The sequence below is a fragment of the Syngnathus typhle genome, linkage group LG17 (assembly GCF_033458585.1).
Source record: "Syngnathus typhle isolate RoL2023-S1 ecotype Sweden linkage group LG17, RoL_Styp_1.0, whole genome shotgun sequence".
Lineage (NCBI taxonomy): Eukaryota > Metazoa > Chordata > Actinopteri > Syngnathiformes > Syngnathidae > Syngnathus > Syngnathus typhle.
This window is the reverse complement of record NC_083754.1, coordinates 6,422,015-6,442,500: the sequence shown is the minus strand read 5'-3', so window position 1 is coordinate 6,442,500 and position 20,486 is coordinate 6,422,015. Positions and strand designations below refer to the sequence as shown.

At 47.0% G+C, this 20,486-nt stretch overlaps 1 protein-coding gene across 5 annotated transcripts in view; it reads right to left on the bottom strand.

Moving 5' to 3' along the window:
• The window catches only part of pbx4 (pre-B-cell leukemia transcription factor 4), a 22,141-nt gene extending 1,881 nt beyond the window's left edge, over positions 1-20,260 (bottom strand). Inside the window, exons 1-10 of one of the 5 annotated variants that reach the window (XM_061302646.1) lie at positions 17,983-20,260; positions 16,776-16,948; positions 13,829-13,942; positions 12,403-12,476; positions 2,972-3,216; positions 2,441-2,631; positions 2,161-2,296; positions 1,867-2,023; positions 575-661; positions 1-350 (exon numbers count right to left, since the gene is read on the bottom strand). The exon at positions 1-350 is cut by the window's left edge and continues 1,881 nt beyond it. In XM_061302646.1, coding sequence (XP_061158630.1) covers positions 618-661; positions 1,867-2,023; positions 2,161-2,296; positions 2,441-2,631; positions 2,972-3,216; positions 12,403-12,476; positions 13,829-13,942; positions 16,776-16,948; positions 17,983-17,991 — 1,143 coding nt within the window. In that variant the 5' untranslated portion in view covers positions 17,992-20,260 and the 3' untranslated portion in view covers positions 1-350; positions 575-617. Of the gene's footprint in view, positions 351-574; positions 662-1,866; positions 2,024-2,160; positions 2,297-2,440; positions 2,632-2,971; positions 3,217-12,402; positions 12,477-12,588; positions 12,654-13,828; positions 13,943-16,775; positions 17,545-17,576; positions 17,713-17,982 lie in introns of those variants that run through there. The other 4 variants (XM_061302647.1, XM_061302645.1, XM_061302649.1 and 1 more) reach the window with 4 other exon arrangements.
• Positions 20,261-20,486: the final 226 nt, after the last annotated feature.

Sequence of the window (20,486 nt, the reverse complement as noted above, 5' to 3'; positions counted from 1 at the left end):
GCCACGGGTGAAATGTGAGCGTGTGTTACGAGAACGAGCAGATACACGTGTACGTGTGGACATCAAGTGTGGGCAGGGGGGGAAGGGAGAGGAGTCCATAGTTGCGTTGCTGTCCTGCGTTCCAGCACAGTGGTGTTGTGTTCATGACATGACCCCGTTGAATCCAAGATGGCAGTGGGTGGGTGGGTCGGGTGGGGGTCCCAACGCCACCCCCTTCGAGTGGAAACGGCGTTAACGACGGAAGGCGGATGCTACTCGGATCAATTGGAGGTGTCGGAGTGGACGCTGCCGGGAGCGCCGGGAGGGGAGGTGACGGAGGGGGGGTCGGTTGAGTCCTGCCAGCTGTTAGCCTGGAATAGCAAAAAATGCGCTTCAAATTCATTTCATGAATGATCACGGCTTTACTGATTACGCAGAGTGACAAGTGTGATCCTTTGTGAATTTCGCCCAAAGAGACTTTTTATGAAGACACTTCAAATGTTGAAAAAAAACAGACAAAAAAAAAAAAAAAAGAGGGCCTCCCTTGAAATGAAATTAAAACGACAATGGTGATGTGTGCTAATGAGTTACTCACATCCAGGCGATGAGGGGTGTAGAGGCCGCTACCTGACAGCTCCTCATAGCCGCCCGTCAGGTGTGTAGCACGGTGCAGGGTATCCACCTGTCAACACACACACGCGCACACACACACAAGCAGTCAGTCACAGCAACTACACAAAGTCATTACTTCCAGACGCCACAAGCAGACAACAACATGGCCGAGTGAGTGTCCGCAATCTTGTAGTCATCGCCGCCTGTCTTGTTGACCACTGAACGTTCCGCTTCATCTTAATCATAACTAACATGACGAGTACACTTTGGAGTTGCTTGCCGTGGAAAGGCAGACGGCAAAAAAAAAAAAAAAAAAAAAAAGCCAGAGAGCTGGAGAGACGCTTGCGACAAAAAGCTCACTGGCGCAAGTTGTGTTCTGTTTGCGCGGCGGAACGTACACTCGCAAGAAAAAGTATCGGAATTTTGGGAGTTACCTGGAGGTCTGCAGGAATTGGTCATAAAATGTCATTTGATTTTTGTTGAAATCACAACAGAAAAAAAAATGCCTGATTAAATCAAGATGGGATCAAGTGTGCCGAAGTAAATGAGAATTTGGTTCAAACTATTCTTTTTTATCACGTTAATCTATTGTCGTGACTTTGATGACATTTTATGCTTAGGTACTTTTTCTTTTCAAGTGTATCTGGACAAAACAAGAAGAGGGATGTCTGTAGGAGCGTGGCGGGATCAATGAAGGCAGGAAGTGCCGATCGTCTATTTGCACCCGAGGGTGGAAGCTGACGATCGCTCAGTACTCAGGGGGGGACACGCGAACATGACTCAAGGATTGGATCCTGCAATTATTCTACTAACGCCCCCGGTGCGCCTTGCATGGACTTTCTCGGGATGAATAGGGACTGGGGAGGAGAGGTCAAGGGTCAAAAAGGAAGCTACGCTAAAGGAAAGCTATCCCTGGCAGTGAGGTCGGCGGGCGCAGCCGTCCTCAGTGCGTACCTGCGGCTGGAGAGAGGGTGCCGCGCCGATGCCCTCCCCGTTGAGCAATCGCAGCCCAATGTAGCTGTCGCCTGCGTGAGACAAACCCCATCACCCCGACATGAAGAAGACGCCACACTTGGTAGTTCGAGGGCAGAAAAGATGACGTAGCATTGGGAGAAATTAGAAGGGGATGCTTCGATACTTGGGCCGACTAATGTTGGTCATTGCGGTGACACTGGGAGGGCTACAAATTCTTCAAGTTTGAGAAGCACAGAAGAGGATCCGAAGCCCATCCGGAATGCTGCATCGGCAATTTCTCGAGAAGGTCACTCGCGTTACCTGAGTTGGGCGTTGCCGGCGAGTTGGCCTGGCTGGCTTGCGCCGACACGTTGGCGGCGTCCACTGCTGTCTTGACTGCGTAGAGGTTGGCTTCCTCCTGGAACTTGCCGATGTTCTTCTTGTAACGTATTCTCTTGTTGCCGAACCAATTAGAGACCTGGGGACAGACGGACGGACGGAAGATGACAATCAATGCCGGTCACGGAACCAAATAAGGGACCGGAAAATAAAATAATTTATTCATGACAGATTTTCTTTTAATGAATTGGATGATTCATTCATTCATTCTATTACCTGAGACACGGTGATCCCACACTTTTTGGCCAACTCCTCCTTTGCCTCCTCACTAGGGTAAGGGTTCGACAAGTGGGAGTAGAAATACTCGTTGAGCACCTCTGTCGCTTGCTTGTTGAAGTTGCGCCTCTTGCGTCTGATATGAAGAGAGGAAACAATCAGGGACATGCACGGAATGCTACTTGGCAAGCAAAAAAAAAAACCGCACACACCAGTCGGGCCTTTCCAAGTATTCTTAACAACTAGACATGCAAATCGACCTGGGTGGGGTGGGGCAAACCTGGCGTCGAGGAAGCGCGAGCGCAGAATCATCACGGCCTCGCAGGTGCTCTGCTTGAGCTGCATTTGGATGGAGCTGAACTTGCGGTGGATGATGGCCACCATGCGCTCGATCTCCTTGGGCGAGATGGGCCGTGTTCGAGACTGCTCTCTCAGCAGGTTCATTACATGGTTGGTGAACTCGCTGCACGCCTGCCGAGAGAGCCGAGACACGTCTTGAAAGCTACCGCTGAGATAAAGAAAGCTGTCAGGTGCTACAGGAAAGACTCGCTGGATATGAAGAGACCGTTTCGGCTCCCTAACTCTTTCTGACTGGATAATCTGCTTGTCATGGAAAAGTACGGCTAAGAACTTTCCGGGGCTAAATAGAACTACAACATTATGGGAGATTTTGAGACATAAATCCAGCCCTCCATTTTTTGTGGTGCTTGTCTTTAACGAACCAAACATCATTTTTGGATGTCAAATAGCACACGTCTTTAACGTGACTGACAGCTTTCCAAATGATTTCCAAGTGGCCCGAGGAGCACACCTGCTCATATTTCTCCAGCTCCGAGTGATATATCTGACGAATCTGGGCCAGTTTGGCTCTGTAGTCGGAGTGTTCGATGCTGCTGTCGGTAGGCGAGCCTCCCGCTGCTGCCGCCGCAGCGGCCGCCGCCGCCGACCCGCCTCCTTTCTCCGGCCCGGACACGCCCTCCGCCAGTAGCATGTTATCCAGACGCATGATCTGCGGGTCTGGGGGGTCTTCCTCCTGCACGCCTCGTATACTCAGAACTGGATGGAGAGAAATTAAAAAAAAAATGTTGTTAGGTTATACCTCGAAGCCACCAAATTCCAAGCGCTCTGTCAACCCCCGTCGGGTCGGCTCCCCCCCACCCCCGAGCGGTCGCCGACTGAATTGCCAATGAGCCCCCAACTTGTGCTCGGGATGCGCAGCAGAGGGCAGTGTGGTCTCTCGGTGGCAGGCTGCCAGAGATAAGGGCATGAGGCATGGGACCAGTAATGGGAGTGCATGTGCTGTCACTACGAGCCCCAGTGGCCATAAGTATAGTTATCAGTGGCTGCTCTCCACCACTGTATTATAGCAGGACCTCTGTCAGCCCGCAGCCCCGCTCTCATCTCTCTCTTTCGCACATACACAAACCTCCAGATAACACTCTGTTAGTGGAAACTTTCTGGCGCAGACAAGTATCTTTTACTTTGCCGCCTTTTTGTCGATTTTAAATCTTTCACACTTCTGGAAAGGTAAAGAGAAGTAGTCCACGTCTTGGAGAGAGAGCGAGAGAGAGAGAGACAGCGAGAGAATGTCTCTGCTCTCTCAGAATGACTAATAACATGGAAACGTTGCCTTTTGAGTTTACTTGGGGTTACTTGCGAGCTAATAATTTGTAAAGATGAAACTGACCGTAATTTTTCATAATTTTTTTTTAAAATGTACGACTGGGGGCTAAAATTTGTAGAGTGATGCTACTGAGTCATTTGTAGTTGTTTTCTTGGCAAACAGCATGTTGCCACGGCAACAGCATTTCACAAAAAAAACCACACAAACGTTGTGTTTCGACACCATGAATCCCTAAACACAACGATTAGCATAGATTAAACTCCAACAATCTTATCAATCAAAATGTTATAACTCAAGTCAGAACTCACAAAAATACTTTTTCTCTTTTTTAACAGGAGACCGAATCCCGGTTGTTTGTTTTAAACACACGCCTACAATATGGATGACACAGTTAATCCTGCAGGAAACTGGGTTGGTCTTAACGGATTCCGCTAGTTAGTTCAAGGTGCACAAACTCGGTCGTTGGGAGCGTCTCGGCTTTTGTACAACGCTCTTGTGAGTCATTGTGGGGACGTTTCAGAGCAGGAGAGAAACACAGGTTAGCGGCTACAGAGCAGAGCGTGTTGGTTGTTGTGCTAACGAATGTGGAAAAGAAAAGAAAAAAAAAGTTGGCTCCAACATTCCAGATGCCATAGCAGATGAGTTGAGTTTTTTTCCCTCCAACCTTCGTTTGATAAATGAGTGTTCCACCATTTGTAGCAAAGCTTCCAACTCCCTCCCCCCCCTTTTTTTCCCTCCCTTTTCTTGTTCCTTCTTGCCTGTTTCTTCCCCTCTGCTTCGGTCTCTTCTCTTTCCAAGGCGCATTCCTGCTCTGCTGCTCCCCCATCTTAGGACTCAGGAATGCAGCAGACCCTGCCGCCTGAACTAATGACCCTGATTCGCCCATCATTTTCCCTCCACTTTTTCCTCCCTTGCAGTCATTCACCAGCAGGCTCTCCACTACTTAGCCAGAAAACGTCGAGCAAATTGAACTATGTGACATTTCTTTGGACCTGGTTTGATATCGAAATTTCTTTGAAGTTTTGTAGACGCGGGAGTTTTGGGTGCTGCTATAAAACAAGTTGGGGTCAAGAGGCCTTTTCGACTCTGCAATCAAGGGAGTCGCAAAGCTGACGTACAGTACGGCGGGCAACTGAAGAAGCTTCTCACAATTTTGCCCCCCCCTCTCTCTCCCCACCTCATTATGCCCCCCAGCTGTACCCTAATGCCCTTACATTCCCCTAATTACTCTAATTAAGCCGTGATTACCCACCATTGCTCTCAAGCACAGTCTAGTGGTCTAGCGGTATTGTAGCAGACGCCGGCTCGAGTCGAGATTGTGTAAAGCCGTGGAAATGAGGTAAGCTCGTTTTATCTATACGGAAAAAAAAAACCGGATTCAATCCTTTTTTTTTCGCCGCCGCTTGTCGCTATCGCACCTTCTCACACCCACCGCAAACACCGTGAAAAATGACATCAAAAGGGCGTCAAAAAGCTGTTTTGCTCAAGCGGCTCGGCGACGGCGGCCGACTTAATGAGAAGCGGCGCCGCTTAAATTCGCCTTACTCGGATAAGACGCGAGAGGGCCTACAGTACTTTGCACATGTTCCCACCCTCGCCGTGGCACCGGGAGATGGAGCGAGTAACATATACTATGAAATATTCAAGCTATCCAGCTGGGCTTTGGCTGCATACATAATCATTCTCATTCCTGCGTCGCGCCAGCGAGCCGCTGAGCTGTGCAGACACAACAGCCGAGCGTGGTCGGAAGTAAGGGCGAGGAGCCCGAGCAACGCTGCGGCGTGATGTACATTAAGCGTAATGCCGTCCACGCACACGCCCAGGCGCAGGCAGATAAGACTTAAACGCAGTCAGTATATCATTGCTCAGCTCACAGCACAAGCTTTATCCTTGTCTGTCTTTCCCCTCGCTAGCATCCCCTTTTTCACTCCGTCTCCCCCACCAACACGCATCCCTTCCCCCCGCTCCCTTTCAGCGCACCCCCTCTTCTCTCTCTCTCTCTCTCACCCCCCCCCCCCTTCTGTTCTCCATTTCAGTCGAGTTCTCCATGTGAGCCGCAATCCCTCATGCTGTCAGCCCCCCCCCTCTCCCTCTCTCTGTAGACAGACAGGATTAGCATTTTAATTGCATCAGCTCCCTTGGGTATTCTCAGCCTTTCACTGGGAGAGAGCAAGGGAGCGGGAGAGAAGGATAGGGGAAGGGGAGGAAGAGTGTGGGGGGGGGGGGGGGGGGAAGGTGAGGAGAGAGGGGAGGGTGGAAGGAGAACCAAGGAGAATTGCAAAAAGGAGTCACAGGAGAAGATGTGCGTCTGCGCGTGTGTGTGTGTGTGTGTGTTTGTGCAAAGCGGGGAAGAGACACCGAGCGGTTACAGAAATATAAAGAATCCAGAGTCGAGGCATGCCAGCGAGGGAGAAAAGATGGGAGTGTGAATACATCAGTTATCCTTTCATTACACAGATAAAGAGAACTGGGACACGGAAATCTTTCCACAATAATAATAATAATAATAATAAAAATGGACAGAAAAAGACGACGCAAATTTACCTTACCAAGGTGCTAGACTGTCACAGGTGCTATTTATGTACACATGATGCTCATAATAATCGATGAAATAATCAGGATATTGTGATGCTAGTACGTTGGAAGGTTAAAAGAAAGGCGGGGACATTGACGAGGACGCTGTCTGACATCAACACTAAAGAGCCTGCATTACAAATGAGATGTTTCCTTAATGGGCTTTAAGTCGATGAAAATGTTGTGATGTCAACATTCGAGCAATGTTCCTGCCTCGACCCCCCTTCCTCTTTTTTTCTGTAATAAATAAGGTGTTTTTTTTTTTTGGGGGGGGGGGGGGGGGAGTATAGTCAACTTAATGAGCACAATCCATATGTTCATTGCTACTTTAAGCAGCTCACACTAATCAGCATCTGTTTGGGGAGCTCACCAGAGTCCTGTTGCACGCAGCCCTCCACTCCACTACCGACACACAAATAAATATCTCCCTCTATATACACAGTAAACACGATGTGGTCTGATTAAGGTGTGGAATTGGACAACTCACACCTTGGGCGACACTTCAGGTCCAGCACATCATTAATCAGCACTTAATTAACTAAAAGGGAGAGAATTGGATGCCAGAGCGCTGACGCAAGTCCCCCCCCCCACCCCTGCCGCTCACCCCCCCTCCCCACCTTGAATGGTCATACACAAACACCGTCTCACCCGAGCACAAACAAACTCACCAGCTCAGAAGCGCACTTAACACTAATGAGGGATAGATCAATTAGTGTTGTCAGGTAATGGAGGCTTTGCTGTGTCTTAATTATTCATTTGCATATTTTGTGTGATCACAAAAAGGGGAGCGCAGACGACCATTTTAATTTTTATTTTTTTTTTCCTGATCAATTCCCCATAGCCGACGTCACGTCATTCTTGCGTCGCCTGCAATCGACGGCGCATCTCCTGGTTGCGGCCAGGCAGCGCATTCCGTTTTTATTTTTCGCTTCCAAACGTGATTAATCAACAATAAAGCAACGAGGATTCCAAAGAGTCGGTCTCCGGTGTAATATCACGACCGGCGCCGTTGCGCCCGGGGAAAGATGAAAAGCACGGGTTTGTGAAATGTCACGAGAGGAAGAGGAGGAGGATGAAGAAGGCGTAAAAGCAAAGCGGCGACGGCGCGGCTCGCCTCTTCCCCCAGTCGACTCTCATCAGGCCAGCTGCCGCCTGTGCTCATTAGCGCAGACTCTTAAGGAGCTCCTAAAGACTTTGTGAAAAATGAACGCTCATTTGAGAGGTCGTTAATTTGCACTGTTATGCAAATGATGCCGCAATTAAGCGATAGATCAGACCGGCGCTCCTCATTTATAACACGTGAACAAGCATTATGACACAGTCAGATGGTGTCACGGAGCTGAGGCGACATGTTTAGCCTACACCGGTTGATATACCTCGGAGGAATAAAGCCGCCGGGCTAATTGTATTTATGCTTGGTCAAAATACCATCGCGGACGTTGTTTTGCAAAAGGCTCAAACTGACCCGCAGAGTTAGATTTAAAATTTACAGAGGGCGCAATTTTAATTTTTAAGTGGATTTGATATGTTTGAAAAAAAGAAAAGAAAAAAGGGGGGGGCAGGTGTGCTCCACAAAAACAAAATGGCAGGAAGGTGTTAAATGAATTACCGTAATTTTCGGACTATAAATCGCACCGGAGTATAAGTCGCACCAGCCATAAAACGCCCAAAAAAGTGAAAAACAAAACATATATATGTATATAAATCGCCCCCCCCCCCCCAAACTATGAAAAAAAACGCGACTTATAGTCCGAAAATTACGGTAACACAGGTGTAAAATCGCCCTCACAAAATTAACACATTGGTGTAAATTTCCACCTGCTTTGTTTGGATAAATGTAACCAAACAGAGCGCCGTAACCATGGGATGATTTTTTTTTCTCCCCCACACAGAAGACTTAAATAAACTTTGTGTAAAAGTAGGTTTACGGCACCCACTATATCACTGCCAATCCCTGCGTTTATGACACGGTGTAAAACACTCTGAGATAGCCCTGTGAACAATTGCAGAGGGGTGGAAAGGCGCCCATCAATTATAATTAATCCTTAATTAGTCCGGATTAAGAGCTGGGATCTGACGCTCTCCCACCCCTCTGCCACCAACCTAGCGCAATCCAGCTGGGAACATATTTACATGTCTTTGATTAAAGGGACCGAGTCTTAGAGGAGCGAGGCTTTTAAAAGCAGTGTGAGAGGAGCACGACATACTGAGAGGAAGACCAGAGATGAAGAGGTCGGAGTTCACTGTATGGGCGATGCTGACCCAGTACTGCATAATATTTCCTGAGTTGGTCTTGAGACTGTCACAATTGGACACAAACGTATCCGAGTAGTCAATTGCACATCAAACCAAAACTCTTAACATCATAACTCCATTTAGGTAAATGTAGTTTTCCACAAATTGGTCTGTTATTTTGACAAATTATTGACCATTCTTGAGAATTAATGTGAATTGGCTCTCTTAGCCGATGCAAACAATTTTTGGTTTGGCCCGATGGCGGCAATATGCACCTGTGGATTAAAAAGCGCAACGTGGAGAGTTTCTGTAGCGCAAATTGAGTCGACAGCCTTTTGAATATTCACCCCAGGTTTTTGTGGATTCATTAAAAATGAATTAAAAATAATGCTTGGTGATGCACCTCATACTGGTGTTTGCAGATGACAACCCTGGGGGGGGGGGGGTCACAGTTTTTTGGTTGGATGTGCGAGGGTCAATTTCTGAGTTCGTCAGGCTGTCATGTTGGACCAAACATGACAAAACCATATTTATGACACTGAAATATTACACTAAGGTGTCCTCATCCTCCAACTCCAGGCGTCCAGTTCCTGTAGGAATAACGCCACATGGGAAAGTCAGCCGGCCCACACACCATTAGGCCCGGGCTGAAGGTTGAGGTGCCTAAGTTGGGGGGTGGCGGTTGAGGTTTTGGGCGCTGGGGGCGGGGTTGCTGATGCGTCTGTCAGGGCCAGGGGTCTGTGTGATATTAGCCGTCTGCCAATCTGGCTTGGGAAATGGACATCGAGTAATTACTCCTGCTCTTACTGCCTCATCAATCTCCTTGTATCACTCCTGCACAAGCCCCCTTCCCCCCCGCCCCTCCACCACCAACACCATCTTTTTTCCATTCTCTTCTGGGGGAGAGGAAGGGGGTGGTGGCGGGGAGGGGGCAAGCTGAGTGACAGGACACCACGCATCACAAGTGAGATCCCTCAAAAAGCAATGAGATAATCCTGCACCGCTGCATTGCATTAATATAAATCGAGAGGTTTCAGGAAATAATTAAAAGGTGGCCATGTGAGGATCCGGAGTTAGAGTTGCTATCAAGCTTCATAAAAATACAATAATAGTAGCCCATAGGTTTGGGAACAACAATAAAATTTTATAGCTTTTCTAAATTGGGCTCTTTAAAACTTGTAATAATTAAGACGCTTTAATGAGGCCCGCAATCCACAAAGCTTCATGTGCGCAGTTCAATGAAATTAATAGCGCAAACACTAAAGTCAGGTTGGATTTGAATATAAATAAATTTAACCTCCATGGTTTCATTTTCTGGACAACAAATACCCACCATATAGTGCAACGTAGATATTTTTTGGTCCAACATGAGCTATTAGCTAGATAAGGATTATTTACATAACATAAAGCATCGCACTAATATATACCTGGTTAAATAGACTGCTTTAACGCTCTTGATTAAAATTCTCAAACAAGCTACCGATTTTCGACCAAGACCCACACCATTTAGATCAAACTCTTTGCTCCCCAAGTCTTCACTACTTTTTGATGATCTCCAAGCTGCAGTGTTGCACACTGTCATGTCAATTCCTCATGAAAACAATTCAAATCTTATTCAAAACGCAGCCGCGAAAAATAAATTGGCAACAATAAAAGGAACTTGTGACGGAAGGGAGTGAGTGACAGGCTGCCGTTGTTTACGTGGACGGCAAAAGGGAGAACATGAAAGGTAAACAGAAAGCGGCCAAAAAGATGCTCAAACTAAACGGAAAAACTTCTGAGGGGAACCGCGCGAGCTTGTGGGGGCTTTTTTGGCATATGCTGTCCCATTGCACTACGCGCGAGCTATTTTTACAGTAAATCCCCACGAGAGCGTGCGAGACGAGAACAAGAGTTGAAGCAGAGCCCCTAACTCCTCACTCTGATCATTCTCCGTCGCTTTTACTTTCTTCCTCAAAGTGTTTTTTTTAATCAACTATTAAAGAGCATCACGTTTCATGCAGATGTTGGATTTGTTGGTTTGGGGAAGGGCGGGGCGTGGGGAACGGGTGGGCGGTAGGTCGATGTAGCAAGAAGGGGGCGCTGGCATTTGCGCAGAACATTTCCTTTACAATGAAAACAATCTAACCAACTGCAGCACTCAGAGGAATTCACCTCCCCTCCCCCACCGGCCCTCCTTCCCCTCCTCCAACGGCACCATTACATTACCATATCAAAGCCCCCCCGAGTTCAAAGCGAGTCTTCTTTTTCAAGAAAGGGAGTGAGGCTGAGGCGGAGAGGAGAAGAGGACAACGCCGAATCAGTCGGAGTAGACCCAGAGACCGACTTTGCTTTTATCCTCCTTCAATGCGCTTGTACTGTATGTGTGCAAAAGAGCGAGCGTGTGTATATGCACTGACAAGTGCATGTCAATGGGTTGGGGTGGCGGGTGGGGACGGCATCAAACGCGTGGAGGATCCACGAGGGTTACTGATTGGCTCTTCCGAAAGCAGCGGCGAAGAGAAGTCAATTCCCATTCCGCCGGCACATAATGGAGCCTGCAGGGGGTCTTATGAGGGAGCAGAGAAATGGCAAAGCAGGTAACCCGGTGCGGCGGGGAGCCATGGCGCTTGCGTGGCACACGGCCAAGCAGAAAAAGGAAATATTTCGCCATCTTATTGTACGCATCTTCACCTCCACTGTGAAGAATCGGGCTTTTAACGAGCAGCCCGCTTGGCGAGTACGAACGGAGCTTCTCTCTAGTTGGCCGGGAGACTAAATGTGAAAATCAAAGTGAATGGCATTAGGGTAAATAAGGGCAGCGGTTGCCTGGGAAACGCTATACCCTGCCCCACTCACTCAAAGCCTAGCCTGTACTTTTCTCCAATCACCGGAGAGCAATAATACATTATTGACAGAGGGCCGCGGCAGGCAGCAGTGCAGCATTTTCAAATTGTATTTGAACAAGAGAGGATTTTCGGTGAGAAGCTACACGGCGAGTGAGAGGCAAGGCGATGAGAGGGGGGGGGGGGGGGGGGGGTTCAAAATCCCACCCATTCACAGTACCATAACCATCAATCTGCCAGCCATCCTAAGCCTTCGTCCTTTGAACCGCACTCGAATTTGTCAGATAGCTGACTGGAATAGCTAACAAGAAGGGGGGGGGGGGCTGATAACCAGCTGCTTTTGCTTCAAATAATTGTGCGACTGCGATTAAACTCTAAATAATTGCACGTGTTCAAACGGAGCCTCCCATCACATCGCGTTGAGACGAGATCCGATGATATGGTTGGAGAGAGTTTCCTTCTTTTGACTTCATGCTATGTTTGGCTGAGGGCGCCGCATTGATATGCATAGCAATTTATTACCGATGCATAATTGCATTATGCTGCGGCGAGCGTCGACGTTGGAGGAGCTCGTCGGAAAATAGCATGTCGAGAAGCTATAATGGACTGGCTGTGTGAAGCAATAACCCCCGCGGATTCTTTTCATATCTGCCTGCTGTCAACCAGTGTGTGAATTTTCTGTCAGGATTATGCAAGGGTATTTTTTATTTTTTCCCCCCCCCCAACCCCCCATCCTATTAATTTGAAAACAATACCGATTGCGGTAGGTAGTCAGCAGGTACCCGGTTGTGATTTTGCTGAGAACGGACACCGCCGAGGCCAAACGAATACAATCAACACTCAATCATTTGCGAGTACGCCGAGGCCAGGAAGGAAGCGGCTCGTATGCGAGGAAGCCATTATTGGAGGGAAGGCGCGACAGAGCGGGGTTTCGACTTGCGCGGCGCGCCGAATCAAAAGGGAAGGAGCCGAGTCGAAACTTACCTGTCTTCTCTTTGATCTCGCAGAGAACACTGAACAGGGCTGGCTTCATTCTGTGACAGTTAAGGGCATGCTTCCTGCACGAGAGAGAAGAAGGAAATCAGAAAAAGGGGGGGGGGGGTTAGAGAGAGCGTAACACATAAATAAAAAGAATCATCCCCCCCCCCCAACCACCATCTCAAGTTGTACCTCGTCTTTCTCTTCTTAAAACTCACGCAAGTCTACCTAAGTGTTTCAAAAGCTGCGGCTCCACGACATTCTCGATGGGAAATGCCTTTGTCTGTCACATCGGAAATATATGTGACGCTTCGATGTGAAGAGACAAAAAAAACAATGATGTCATTTTGGTGATTAGCACTATGAGGCAAGAGCCTGAGCGCTAATGCGTTGCAGAGTCCAGTTGCTCATGTGTCCTGTAACTAAGTCTGTTCTGACTAGCCATGATTGTTAGTTTTATTGAGGTATGGAAGAAAAAAAACCACAGCATTGTACGGCAACAGTGAGCGGCGCCTTTCGATGAGACTAATTAATTTCCCATTATTAAGACTTCCAGCCAGGCGTCAGATTCATGAGATCTATCCCCATGTATCTCATTAAATCCAATCACTGTTGAAGTAGCGCGAGATGTGTCATTTACGTTAATGGCAACCGTCTGGTCGCGATAGAACAAACACGAGCGCATTATGACATCACAACGGGTGCTCAGAGAACATGGTAATAAGTTTTAGCCCCCACGTTTGGTGTTTGGATGAGGCTACAAGCAAACGCGGGCGCACGGCTTTGGATGTGATGAGCGTGGACTGAAAAGGATGACACGATATTTTCCATGAGAACAGACAACCACAAATGATTAGGATTTGGCTACACCTGACCACAACAACAATTCCAGTTGTGAAAGCCTCGAGGCGAATTCAAGGAGGGACTGCAAAGATAATACGCTTCGTTATCCTGCCCTCAATGGGAGCGGCATTGAGGCCGAGCGATAGCTGCAGCTACCGAAGAATTTTGGAATCGAGTATTCTCAGAATTAGAATCATCGGAATCGTCTCAACTGGCCAAAGGAATTTGTCTGCACTAGTTTGAGCCACTCAAGTATTACAGCAACAAGCAACTACAACAACATGCTATCGATTAGCCAAACGATTAATCGGCTAAAAAAAATGGCGGTGCGTTAGTAAACAACGTGCTCGAGGTGCAGGTGCTTTTGTCCACTTGGGGTCGCCATCCACACGTACTTTGGAATTTTTCGAGACTGAGGCTTTGCTTTGCCCTTTTTTTGGTAATCGAGTTATTCGATTATTTATTGCTACAGTGTCAACGTGGCATTAAACTTAGCACGGCTGGATTTGAGTTGGGGGTGGGCTGCCATCAGAATGGAGGGTATGAGCAGGAGGGGGAGAGGGAGGTGCTCATGCGGTCCTGTACTGACCTGTACTGGAAGTTGACTGGCAGGCCACCCCCTGCCGTGCCCCCCCCTGCTCTCCCTCCCTCTGTGGGGTCGTCTGATCCACCCCAATGCGCCGGCGAATCTTCTGGCCAGCATCTAAACATATGGCGACAGGAGGGGTGGGGGGGAAGAGGATGAGGGCGCAGGGCAGGCAGGGCGTGCAGAAAGGGCACCAAAGTTCTTGCGCTGCCCTGAGCGCTCCCCATCCCAACACGCCCCCCCGCCCACAACAGGAGTGTCATGGGCGCGTGTCGGTCGCGTCACGTGTTCTGTTTCATGACCGATGTGGGACGGACAAACTTGACCAGGGTAAGAATTACGACGACCGTACCGTTCCGGGGTGGCCCTTGGAAAAGGACCAAAGCCATTTGTAACGGGCGACCACCGACAGGGCTGAACAATCCGAATTTGGATCAGCACCAAACTGGGCACCTTCAAACATACAAACCTGCTGCATGTTGCTTATTTTTCGATTCCAATGCGCTTATTCACAACAACGGTGTTGTTGACATATAGTGCATGTCAGTGGTCCGAAAACTTTTTGCACCAAGTGGCACCTCATAAACTTAAATATCAAAATGATGGCCAACTTTAATATAATGCAGTGTGTTCATCAACACATTCCTAAAAATTAGACTTAATATTACTGTAAGCCATTGTAACATTATGGACATTTGGATCGTGAAAGTGAGAAAATGGAAGAAAATGAAAAAATGTACTGCATAGAAAAGTTCAAAACTGTACAAGAAATATTTAAAAGCAAACACTTCTTAAAGCAGAAGTCAAATCAAACCTTTCTTTTATATATTCTCTCTTGATATTTCTTCATATTCCACAAACTCAATATGATCAGAATTTGGGGTTTTGACAAGTGGGGGTGCATGGAAGATATTTTAAACAACATTTTTGACTTGAATTCTCTTTTAACATGCACGCCCTACATTTGTACACCCTCAAGGTTTTACTGTTTGTAAGGGAACGCTCACACTATCCCAGTCCAAAACCTGGACTTTGAGCGTTCACAAATGTTTGGATCTTAGAGCCATAACAAGCCACATAAAAAAATGTAATCTGTCTCCCTTAACGACTACTTCCCACTGCACGGCAAAGTTTTGTAGCCGCGTTTAAGCACACTCTGCAACATAACCTCATCACGGGAGGTAAAAAAAAAACCTGGTTGTGCAAACTATTCATCGAGACTGCTTGCATTTAAGTTTTTGCACCAGAAGTTAAAAGAAAAAAAAACAGAGAAGCCAATTAGCAAGCAGATGAAGGGTCTCCTACCTCGAGCAAGCACCCACTGTTCAATAAATGAATATTTTATCAAAATGGAATGGAATTGCCTTTATTGATTAAATCGTTTGCACATTACAGCCTGTGTGTGTCAAGTGGCCCTCGCGTGCATAAAGTGGACATTAGCGCAAAAGGCGTTCTGACAACAGGTACGCCTATAGAACCCCCGACACACCTTTACTTATACTGTATATTTGTAACCTGTTTAGCCTGTTACTTACACAGTAATTGTGCTTGTTTAAGAGCAAAGCACTATTATTTGCACGATCCACGCTGGTGTGAACATATTTACGAGGGAGGGGGGGGGGGGGGGGGTGCAGCGTGACGACAACAAAAACTGCATTGGCCCAGATTCTATTCTCAAACTCTCATATTAGAAAAGGTAACAAAAACAAACAAGTCCGACCGAGTGTGTGCTTTGGCCATATAGCATCGCATCATCCCCCCCCCCCATCTTCGACACCACCTCATTAATAGAAACTCGATTTGCGGACAGCTGCACTCGCGTACACATTATAGGAGAATTGATTGCGCCCAGCACACAATGAAAAGGATGAACACCAGGGAGGGAGGGAGTGAAAGGGGAGTGAATTAATTAAGAGAACCAGGTGGTCAAATGTTGGGTGGAAAATCACTAGCTTAATGACACATCACACTGTGGCCACGGTCTTGCAAGTGGACGCCTTCCTATTGTTGAGATACCGGGGCTTTATCTGAAAGCTGACCTTATGCTCCTCGGGCCACATGGCGCATGAGTGCCGGGGTTCCTTGCATATATTTCCCCCCCCTCCCCTTCATAATGCAAACACCGGAATGCCTCTGTGATATGAGCATTAAGTGAGGAGTTCTATGAATGAATGGCTGCTGTCATCACGGGGAGCTCCTGACTGGATACGCAAGCCAATTGAGTAATCCCTGCATTCATTTGCATTTCATCGGATAATGACATCGACTATCAATTGATGCAGAACGCTATTCAGACGCATTGGGGTGCAATTAGACAAATCTCATTAGGCATAAACAGCAATGTGGTGCAGCTTAGGAACCTTTTTTTTGGGGGGGGGGGGAGAGATTGTGCACTCACTGCCTTGAATTAGGGAAAAAAAACAGATTTATGTCAACAACTCTATGTTTACCTGACAGATCGCTTCAAGTGTGAGGAATGGTTTTAGCGTTTTATACAGGGGTTAATAAAAGGCCCTAAAATGTTAACTACTACTGCTGCTGTAATGTAATGAAGCAGTTATATGAGCCATGCAAGTGCAGTTTAAGTGGCAGCCAAGTGGCTGGGAGATCATTAGCAGTGCAACAACCATTGTCTCGTTTTGAAAGCTCAAACTTTCACAACTAAAAACTGAATAATCCGTCGACGTGCCCTGCTGGTTGTTTCTTATTCGATACGAAATGTGTTTGCAAACTCAAAAGCAAGCCGAGTACAATAGAAGTAACAAAGAACCGCCTTGCCTTTTTTGGAACACTAGTAAAATGCGAGCGTTGTGCTGGCAGTCGATGGCGTATTATAAAGTTGATTATTAGAAATAATTATGGTTAATTTTAAGAAGCATGTTGGCTAAATGTGAGCTACGGAGCGGCGTAGCAACGTGATGGAAAATGGCTCTTGGCCGCTCGCTCTTACCTGGCCTGTGCTTCGTCCAGGCTCTCGTCGGTGATGGCCATTATTTGCTGTAGGATATCCCCGATGTCTTGTTGGGGCTGGCCGAGGGACTGCTGTTTCCGAACCGAGTCCGGGTCGCCCACGTCGCCTGGCTGTAGTCCACCAAGTCCGGTGAGACCCGTCAGCATCCTGGTCTGGTCATCCATACTTTGTTAAAAAAGGAAACTCGCCGTTTTCCTTCCTTGCGCGAACACACACACACACGCACACACACACAAATGGCTAGCCTGTTAGCTAGCCCGCAAACTAGTTTCCGCGACAAACATACACGCACACGCTCCTTTAACGAATAAAAGGTAGTTGGAAACTGTTGTTGTCATAAAACAGTTCACGCGAATACTCTAAAACATTGGCGTGTTGTTTGAAGAAAACAACAGGGGGGCGCGCAAGGAGGAGAGGGGGGGGCTAAAAAACGTTAGCTAAGCAGCGAGTGAAAAGCAGCTAGGTTAGTAGCTGCAACCCAGCGGCCAACAAGCAGCAGCGGGGACACACACGCACGGTCCGTGTGGGCTTGCCTCGAACATTGTGGACCGAGTCAAATAAAACAAACGCGAGCGCGATTATCTACGGGTTGTTTTGTTTTTCTCCGTCTCGGAGTCCCAAAAAAAATCGAGGAGGACTCCGACGAGCGAGCGAAGAAGACAGCGCTCCTACCGCCACTGACTACGCTTGGCCATTGTTGTTGCTGAGTGTCGCGCGACTATGTGGGATGTGCTCTACTCGCTGGTGGTGCTGTGGGCGAGCTCGGCTTCTTCCACTCACTTGCAACCCACACGACACGGCTTGCTAGCGGGTGGCCCAAAAGTCCGCTTCTCCGACAACTAGCCTCGTTATACCTTCACGGATATGTTCGTGTAACATATTTGCGACGCGACCCTCAAAGGTGGGGGCGGGGGGGGTTAAATATTTGTCCAGGTGAAAACCATGAATCCCTCATGGCAGGCGTTACGCATGGCTAGCCACTGACGTCATCAATATGTTAGTCATTAAACACAATTCAGGCCAATAAAGGAAACTTGATGTCAAAAACATTGGAAACACTGGTGGAATTTGAATTACAATGTAGGAGCTACATCACTGAGATCAGATTTCCTGGATACTGATGTAATAACATGTTTATTATTAGTGTGGAGGACAAGCTGAAGTCACAACATGTAAAATAGCCTACTTTGATCATCAAGTCATCGTTTCGAGACCGTGCTAAGTTGTTCAAATCTTCAGATTCAGCTCATACTCCAGTTCCTGTTGTCCTCCATGGAAGCGGGCTGATTTGCAAACATCTGTTCTTACTTTGGAAAACACAGATCAACATCTTATGAACCATAACAGTGGTTCATAACCATTTTATAGTTGAGCATTTGCATTTAAAAGAAGAACTCCACCACTGTTTATTTTGTGTGGGCGTTAAGACGGAGGGAAATGTGTGATAATAACCACAGAAGAGTAAATGGGAAATGGTTAGAACAATGGCAATTAAATATCAATTACACATGTAAATACATTCCTCAAAGGAAATGCTAACATAAATAACATGGAAGTGAAAGCATAATGGCGGTTGACTTGCATGACAATGACAGCTTGCCAAGTGTCCATTACTCTCCCGGAGGCGGCGTCAAAGGGTGAGAAGTTTTACTTTTAGTTTTACTATTCAGCGATATACTAAGTGCCAGCCGGCAGAGGCGGCCTTCAAGAGAACTAAAATGGCATGTAACGCTTTCAAAAATGTGTTGATGACAATCGAGAAGGGTACTAATTAGGCGCATCAATATAAAACCTCTGTAATCTGTTTCTGCTCAGTGAGCTGCGAGGAGACAAAACAGCCCGTCTGATAATGCCAAAGTGGTCAAATTTACATCGCGCGAAAAGACAATACCTCCCAGAAGCACGACCGAAGAAAGCAAGCCAATGAAACATGGCATCAGTTTCCAGTCTAAAAACGATGACAGCACAGATTGAAAAACTAGTGTCCTTGTGTCTTTTATTTTTTTTGCAAACGGGGCAATTCTGCTGCAGTTTATCACTCAGATCGGAGAGACAGCCTTCCAAGACGAATGGCTGTTTGGATGCGTGTGTAGGAAAGGCCCATGCGGCGGGCCCAGACGTACTATGAGGAGATGATGGGTGTGCATAAGGTAGAAGCGACCAAACCGGCGCCGCTTTATGCTGACTCTCCACACATCAGTCCACGGCAATCTGGGACTAATCAATCTCAAGTTGGAGACAGCAAGTGAGTAAGCAATAGGCTAAACGCTAACAGCAGTAATCATGTTAAAGCTCCTGATTCTCAGGTTATGTTTAATGAACAAAAGTCTACACACCTCCTGTTCAAATAACAGCTTTTTGTGATATGCGGGGGACAATGAGGCCAATATAAATCATTTCGAAATCTTTGGAATCAACGTGACCTATAAATCTGTAGAACAAAATGTGGGGCAGTAAAAATTGACCGTGATGTGATTGCAAAAGTGTACACACCCTGTTATATTTTACATCTGATAGCTTTTAATTGTCCTTCCGATTGAGTTGCACAGGTCAAAGGTCACATTAACATTGAGGAAAATGGTTTTAAATCTTTAACTTTGTTCTTAATTTTATATTACAATAAATAGTTATTGAACAGGGGTGTGTAGACTTTTAAAATACATTACAATGGCAATTTCTTAGACTCAAATTTTTCGTATGGGAAAAATACTTTCATATTTGTAACGTCCACAATACTGCAATAATAGACTCTCCATTTCATCATAACAAAGCTTCCTTTCATCCATTTTGTGAGTCTACAAACAAGGAGTGTGAAGGTGAGCCACGTCTCACCCTTTATCCAAACGTTAAAAACCAAACACTTCACTCCAAAAAGGGCCATTGAGGTTTGTCTCGGGCGTTTTGTTCCTCACACTTTTGAGTGAAAAGATCCAAGGATTACCATCTAATGCCAAAGTAATTGCATTTGACTGCCGGGAGAAAAGCTTCCTTTGCGAAGCGAAGAGTCGACAGAGTCTTTGTGGACCTTGCACTTTTTTTATTGTCGTCAATTCACGTGGGGATCATTTCTGCGAAAGTTCCTATTCATTTGGATGCTTAAGGTGCCCTCCTCGCACCCCACCAGCATCAAGCCTCATTTTCATCTAAATAAGAATCGATTTCTCCTGCTGCGCGCCATCCTCCCTCGCTCACAACTCTCACGGTCACAACCCTGCTCGTCTTTTCCTCCTCGCCTGTCCCTCTTCTCCTGTCAGCCCCTCGAACACCATCCCGCTGAAAATGTCACCCTCGTTCTAGTCAAGATCATAACCGCGGCACGCCACACGATAGGAAAGAAATAAGACGCCCCCCCCCTTTTGCAATTCTTTACGCTGCACCCTTCAAATTGCGCAGGGACATTAATTAGTGAATGGTTCCAGGAGATGGGGAGTGATAGCAAACAAAGCTTTTGACTGACTGGTACAATGTCAAAGCTTCGTTCTGCATCAGTGACCCAGCCAAATGCAAGAGATTGAGTCACCGCGGGGGGAGGGGCTTTCTCTTCAATGGTCAGGAGACACTGATGAAGTGAAATAGATGCTGCTGCGAAAGAAAAAGAGTCAACCGGCCCGAGGAAAAGCAGTCTTTCTTAATATACATGATATATTCATTTTAAATGTACCCCATGTACTGGATGCTTATTTTTTACCC